Source organism: Fukomys damarensis, unplaced genomic scaffold, assembly GCF_012274545.1.
Source record: "Fukomys damarensis isolate Sample0158 unplaced genomic scaffold, DMR_v1.0_HiC HiC_scaffold_15, whole genome shotgun sequence".
Taxonomy (NCBI): domain Eukaryota; kingdom Metazoa; phylum Chordata; class Mammalia; order Rodentia; family Bathyergidae; genus Fukomys; species Fukomys damarensis.
Window position 1 is genome coordinate 32,972,725 of NW_022900927.1, and position 8,043 is coordinate 32,980,767.

General features: G+C 35.8%; 1 protein-coding gene across 1 annotated transcript; it reads right to left on the reverse strand.

Annotated features, from left to right (window-relative positions):
- Positions 1 to 272: 272 nt before the first annotated feature.
- Ifng (interferon gamma) lies at positions 273 to 3,617 on the reverse strand. Its single transcript, XM_010644221.1, has 4 exons — positions 3,504 to 3,617; positions 2,131 to 2,199; positions 1,853 to 2,035; positions 273 to 401 (listed from the first exon to the last, which is right to left on the reverse strand). The coding sequence occupies exons 1-4, from the start codon at positions 3,615 to 3,617 to the stop codon at positions 273 to 275; spliced, it is 495 nt and encodes a 164-aa protein (XP_010642523.1).
- Positions 3,618 to 8,043: the final 4,426 nt, after the last annotated feature.

The following is an 8,043-nucleotide window of genomic DNA, read 5'->3' on the forward strand; positions in this document are numbered from 1 at the left end:
TCAGCTGCTTTGCTGGCCCCTGAGATAGAGCTGAAGCATCACAGTCTTCCTAATTAGTCAGAGAGGAAAAAGGGACAAGAGGAATAGTTACAGGATATAGGAATCATAAATAATATATATTAATAGATATTCATTTTCATTATATTAAAGTTGCTATTAAATATTTCTTGATTAATGAGTAAAAATATATCCTCCATATAATTTTAAATATTAATAAATATTAATAAATAGATTTTGATTTAAGAATTCAAATATTATAGGTATCAGGACCCTTATTTGGATGCTCTCCGGCCCCGAAACAGCATCTGACTCCTTCTTCGTTTCCTCTGGTTCGGAGACAGATCATCCATCACTTTTTTGAGCTCAATGATGGCTCGGCGCTGGAAATCTACATTGTCTGCCTAATGAAAAACAAATAGCAAAATTAATTTCAGACATAGGAGCCGTTCAACTACTCTCTTTTCAATATCATAGTCAATGAAAATGGAAGTTTTTCTTTTTTAAAAAGGTGACTCTCAGTAGTAATAAATTAATATACAATATTCACTTTTTATCAGTTAAGTCTACAGTGATTAAATTGCCAGTTTTGCCATCGTGTGGTGAGATACATCACATGTCCTTAACTTTACTGCTACAGAGTTTTCAAAATTAAATAATGAAATAGGCCCAGAAGTTAAGTGGGGGAGGGTGGGATTGAGTCTTCTTCCTGCAATACCTTTGAATTAATCACCAAGACCATAAGAGACAGATTCAGGACTAAAACGCAAGCCAGAGCAGCACCAAGTCAGAATCAAGTGCTTTCTCAGTCACTAGCCTACGGCCTGGGAGTGCCATTTCTCCTTTCTGACCCTGTTAGCTTACACAAGACAGGAGAAAAGTGAAAGCCAGGCACAAATCCTCAGGTCATAAGCTACAACAAAGTCGTGTCCCCCTCATTCCAGCCCATTTCTACCAAAGTCAAAGCCAAAGGATTTTGGAGGCCTCTGTCTTGTACATAAAGTTTGGAAAACATGATGTCTTTATGCTTTAAATTTATCATTCAGGTTCTAGAAGCTGTAATTTAAGGCCTCAAGATAATTTTATGAGCTAGAAATGAGGAGCTTAGGGATTTCTCCAGCTGAGATTACTAGAATCGGAATGGTAATGCAACAATCCTTTAGTAAGTTGTAAATTTTATTTTTTTTCCTAACAACAAAGAGCATTCTCACTTTTAATTAGGCTATACAATGAGAGGTAACCAGATACCACAGTAAATGACTCTGCTGCCTCCCCAAAATGTATACCTTTCTCTGCTCTCATTTTCCACCCATTCACCCACTGTGAATTTTTAGTGCAAGGTGACCATAGAACTTATGCAATAGCTCACTAGGTTTCCTTTGAGTTGAGGAAACTGAGACCAATCCAGGTATGTGATTCATCTGATGTCACTGTGCCTTGGTGGCCACGTTAAGAGAAGAACAAATTTTCTCGCCCCCTCCCACTGCTCTTTCCATTAAGACACACAGCCTTTCCTCCAAAGCAAGAGAATTTCCATCACATAAGCAATGAACAACGGGAGAACTTCTCACTACTTCCTCTACTACTTCCCCTTCTTCCTTCTCACTGGATTTGTGCGTTCTCCTGTCTTCTGTGAAACAGTTTCAATGCCTGTGTTTTTCCAAGTAACATTTGAATGACTCCCGTACTGACTTGAAAAAGTCACCCAAATCATGTGTGGAATTAGTAAGGAAAAATCCAGCCATAAATTCATTTCGTAGCTTTAGCAAACGTTAAGTGGCCAATTTCTACTTCTCGAGGATTAAATTCAGCGCAAAAGCTTCTACCGTAAAACAAGAAATTGAAATATGCTCACTGAAAGTCGAGCCAGGTACTGGAAGTCCTCCAGCTTGCTGCTGTTGCCATGGAAAAAGTTAGCGATGATGTTTTCCTTGAGGGTGTCCATGCTCTTTTGAATGCTCTGGTTGCCTCCAGATTTTTCAAAGAGTTTAAAGTAGAAGGAGACAATTTGGCTTTGAAATATTTTTTTGTCACTCTCCTTGGGAGAAAAGAGCATAAAGAGAAGACGATGTGAATTTATTCATCAGAAAATAAGCAACAGAAATACCAGCCAAATGGGAATGCTCAGCTCACCTCTCGGCAATTCTTCAAAATGCCCAAGAAAAGAGTGCCATTGTCTCCTACATCTGAGCTACTTGCATTCTGAGAAAAGACGAAAAAGTTTATTTATAATTGGTCCATAAATTGTTCTAAAAACATCCACTAAACTTCACTGAACTCAGATGCTGAAAACAGTTCATTGATTACCTTTTCCACCCTTCCACTTCATTCTAAAAATAAATATTCTCAAAAGCTTTTATGTTAGATTTAGCAAGACTGTGGTCCTCTTTTAGCTTTCTTAGTTAACTAATATGAGCCTTAAATTGCAAACTTATAAATGATCTAACAAGGCTGGTGACACTTCAAATGTCCCAAATAACTACAGTGAGAAGTCAAAAATTAAAAATTAAAAATTATTTTAAAGCATTAAAAAAAAGGAAAAAACAACCCATAGCAAAACCAGCCCACTAAAATATACTGCCCCCTATGGTACAAACTTCTGAAACATCTACCTGTACCCATCTAAAGAGTATTATTACATCATCTTTTAAAAACAGTTCTAGGGCTGGGGATTTAGCCCAGTGGTGTTGACGCCTGCCTTGCAAACACAAGGTCCTGAGTTCAGTCTCTGGTACCAAAAAAAAAAAAAAGTTCTAAATATATATGTGTGTGAGAGATTTGATTTACACTGTAAGAATAAAATAGATTGTAAATGCTTGGACATTATTAGAAGATCTAAATTTTGTGTATATAATGGATTATTTAAAATGAAAAAATTATTTGCATTAACCATAAATAAAATTTTTTAAATATATAAAATGAAAAAATATAAAGCCCTAATCCAGAATCCTCACAAAATCTCAGCAAGTGACAAACTTCAGGAATAACTCATAGGTAATATACATGGAACACTAAAATTTTGAAACCACTTTTCAAAGAAAACAGGTATGAGCCAAAATTTCAAGAACTTCACCTTCTTTTACTTTAATTAATACACTCTTCCTATTGTTATTTTAATGCTAATGTTGACCTTTTACTGTCACTTTCATAGTCTGGGAGATCAGAAACTATAGTTAATCACTTTTTCAATACTGAACACTATTTAACTTACCATAATTTTACGGATTTTTGACACAAAATTATTAAAAACATTATGTTTTATATCCATATCATGCCCATCTTTTGAAGGATTCATGAATCCCCTCTACATCTCTATACCAAATTGGGCAGAAGCTTAAACAATGTATAGATTATTTTATCAAGAAACATCCGACCAACATTCAGGAAAGTAACTTCACATCTTCTCAAAAGTACTATGGACTAGAGATGACAGTCTATCAGATACAATAAGTCAACATTCAGTCTTTTTTTACCATAAGCAAATACAATTAAAAGATCATACTTACAAAATAGTCCTTTAGCATGCTTATTTCTTTTGAAAACCTTGACTCACAGTAATAGGCAGAGAAACCCAAAATGATGCAGAACTGAAAAGTCCAGAAAGAACTTGTATACTTCATTGTTTCAGAGAATTGGGCTAAACAAAATGAAATCAGTAGTTCCTATATTAAGTTGATCAGATCCAAAAGATTTCGCTGATCTTTCCTTTCTAATGGCTGATCTGAAGGTATCAGAACAATGTACTGCATCTCCTTTAGCTGTTGGTATTTATACCTAATTGAAGTTTCATCAGGATTACGTATTTTCACAAGTTTTTTTTTAAGATGAGATGGTGACAGATAGGCAGGGATGCAAGTTAGTTTGTATTAATAACTATGGTTTTGTGGCATTTTGATGTTATAGTTAGAGTTTCCTTTCAACTCCTTGGGTCCTTTGACTATGAGACAGGCCCATTGTGCCCACTTGTGCCATTCTTGTGAGATCCTTTGAAAACACTTTTACTTCACACCATTCAAGGACTGGAAATTTTTCTGCATCTCCCCCTTTTGCCCTTGTAAAGTTGACTCCTCATCCACAGACCATATTGATCATTTGCTTGTGGTTGGGAACAAGTGAAAAAGGAAATTCTAGGGCCTCACAAACCTTTACAAAGGGGAAGCCTTTTAAAATTTTTCTTGCAAATCACCAGAAAGCAAAAAAAGAGTATGGATAAAATAAAACAATGTGGTAAGAAAGTCCTTCATCAGAATTGGCTGGTAAAATACCTACTACAAGTTTCAAATTACTCTAGTCCAACACCACCCAATAGAAATATAATGCAAGTCACATAGATAATTTTAAATCACTTAGTAGATTCACTAATAAAAGTAAAGAGGAAATGTAAAAACTGATTTTTTTAAAATATTGTATTTCAACATATACAAGGTATCATTTCAATATATATCAATATACACTATTAATAAAATATTTTCTATTGTTTTTGTCACACTAAACCCTTAAGATCAGTGGATATTTTGTGTGTACAGCACATCTCAATTTGGACTAACTTCTAGGAATGTAACTCCATAGTGTACCACTTGCCTAGCATACATGAGGCCCTAGGTTCAATCCCCAGTACAGAGAAGATAAAGCAGAAACAATCTGAACTAGTCATGTTTTCAAGTGCTCAATAGCCCCGTGTGGCTAACAGCCACTGTCCCGAACAGTGTGGCTCTAGACAATCAATTGTTCCAAATAATAAATAATAATGGAGAGACTTTTTAACTTTTCATTTCCTTTCACCTAAGAAAGAGAGAGAGAATTCCTCCTCCCCTCTCCAAAATTTATAAAGTATAGCACTTCCGGATGGTGCAGTAGGCCCTTTGGTTCAAGCCTACCTTAATTTCTACCTCCATTGTGTACATTTCAGTATGCTGGTTATGGATGCAGGCTTTCAGATATGGCTCCACTCCTGTCTGGCTCTGGGTTATTGAGTAAGCATCTTAACTCTTTTATGACTCACTTTCCTTTGCTGTAAATAGGCTTAATAACAGTGTCTCCTTTTAGTCTTCAGTTGAAAATTGTGTGTGAGGTTAAGATTCCTGATAATTATGCTCCATGTCAAGCAGCTTAACCTTACATACAAAGAGTTAAATCAAATGATCCATATAAAATGTAAGAATTTTTCCCGGCATAGTGTATTCCCTCAATAAATCTTATCCATTGTTATTTAGGCACATTGAGTGACTGGGCATTCCTTAAAAATACATCCTGAACTGAACTCATGTAGCTTCTTTGGTCTAAAGTTCCCTTTCCCTCACCTGTGCCCCTCAAAGTAGTACTCAACCATTCAGGCCCAGCCTAAAAATCACCAGCTCCATGAGTTCCCTAAAAATAATATTACTGAAAATTAATCTCATATTCTCTGTATTGAACTAGCACTTGGTTCATATTTTTCTTAGAGTCCTGATCTCTCAATCTCGTATTAGTTAGTTGCTCATAGGTCTTTCCCCATATTTAACTGAGTTTCTTAAAATCAGAAATTCTTTCACTGTTTCTATGACACCTTTTTCTTCCTTAAGACTTTTTTTTCCCCTTACTTCCTTTCCCCTACCCTTCCCACTTCCAAAAGGAAATAAGGGAAAAGAAAAAAAATGAGAATATGAAAAAATGGAAATAAAGTATTTGTAAATGGGGAAAGGAGGAGGGTGTGAAGGGAGGGCAGGGGTAAGGGAAAAAATGAGAACCAAGACCTGTTATGCAAAGGTACAAGATCCCAACGATGAATGCAACTGTACTGTATACCTAGAATGTAGCAATAAACTCAATGAGAAAAAAAAGACTTTTAGCAAGGAGATTTTCTGATAGATGGCACTGAAAAAATGTAGATTTGAATGCATGCTTAAGAATCTGGTTTGAGCTACTTGCCTCAAGTTCTAATCCCAGTGTTACTAGGACTAAACTATAGGAAATTCATTTTTAATGAAAAAACATTTATTACTAATGTTAGAAGCATAATGTTATATTTCTTTAGCCAACACTTGCTGACTAGGACAATTCCATATATAATTTTTTGTTTTCAAAAAGCCTTATTTTATGTTTTAAAAAAGACAGAAAGGTCTTTAAGCATCTATCTTCCCAAAAAATAAACAAATTTTTTTTTTAAAAAATCAGAACATGGCTATGAGATCAAAGCCTCCTGTTCTTCAAGAGAAGAACATGGAAATTACATTACTTCACACAAAACAAAACTCTACTGTTGCTCTTTCTAAGGAAAACATGGTCTGGAGGATGTGTTTGCAGAGCCCTACCAAACCTGTGACAGACTGCTCGCACTCAATACCTTCCCGAACACCAATAACCTAACTTTGAGTCACTGAGGTGAACATTCCAGACTTTCTGGAGGTAAACAAAAGTTCTATCCTTTTCTCAGTTCATCCACTGGAATATAGTTTGGGGAGAGAGGAGTTAAGAATAATAATATTCATAATAGTGAATTGTGTGCAGCTCCAGCAATTGTGTGCCTATTCGGAATTGTAAAAATATATATTTAGTATATGTTCATAATGTGACCAAATGTTTGAGTTCATAATTACATTGCTAAATCTAGTCTCTAACAACTCTTGATAGTATGACCAAGCACAGAATTATAGAGATTATATAGGATTATAGAGATTATCTATCCCTTCACTTTTTAGATTCATAAATCAAGACTCAGAAAAACAGTGATACTTTTAAATTCATTCAGCTGGTCAAGCAGAGATGAGTTTAAAATTCCATTCCTTAATCATCCCATCCCCCAGCTGATCAATATCCACTAAATTTACTGTATGTTCCCTACGCTTGTTCTTAGCCAAAAAACCAAGAAGCGATTGTATGTTCCTCTAATTATGTTAGATATGTGAGTTCAAATAATTAAACTCAATTAGGCTTTGGGTTATGTGATTTTTTTTTTCTTCTGTAGAAATTGTGATAGTCACATTTTAATTCTTCAAAATACAGGAATACTAAGAACAAAGATTTTGAAGTTCTTGGCCAGACATCCCATCAGATTCAAAGTCATGGGCATTCAGCCTGTGCAGTCTGTCCAGGCCTCAACTTGGAACAACTCTTCCGTAGCCTAATGCTCTGCTGCCACCTTCTTGAAACTCCTAATCATTTTTTTAACAAGCAGCCTATATTTTAATTTTGCATTAGTTTTTGTACATTGTGTAACTAACTGGTATTATACCCAGGCAGGAAGTAAATCATCTGCTATTAAGTTTTCATCTTTGAACATATAATACCTTAGTTTAGAATGTTGTCATTACAGCAATATATCACTTTATGATCTTTTCCTGTCTTGTCAACTTTGCAAACAAAGACATTTCTCTCTCTTTTCTGTCTGTAAAACACCTTATGTTGTGCATGCAAACTAGAGGTTTCACACCTTTTTGGTTCAGCCAATACTGAGACTGCAGAATAATTCACCACCAAGATATCCTTTAAGTTTTTCAAAGCCACCAGGAGCCAAGGTGTGACCATATTCATAAAACAGAGGGGTTGAAAACTTTCTTTTTTCTTTTCAGCTAGACTTTCTTTCTGAAAACTGGCTATGGTTATGCATTATGCGTCAGCAAGATTTCAGTTGACTCTCATGCTATCCTCATTCTTGAGTAGATAGTAAGACACAGTTTACACCTTGGTTGCCCTTTTCCTCTGTGATCAGCAGTCACATCCCTACACTCACAACCAGATTATCTCATCCAGACTCTGGTGTAGATTCTTCCACTCAGTATGAGTCAATATTGGATCCATGCCCCCACGCTATTCTGACTCCCGGAACTCCTGACATCATGCGGGCTGAGCCTACGGAAGAAGCATGACATACACAATGGAAGTCCGTGTGGAGTCAGATTTCCCCCACAGCTTGACTCATAATATCCCATATGTTTCCGGAAAGTTTTCTGAATCCCCCTTTTTCATTCGGACCACCTAAGCACTTTGAAAGGTGCTTCAAATAAATTTGAAGATGTTAACAGTGCAATCATCAGTTTACAATATTGTCAGTTTTATGCCAAACAAGAC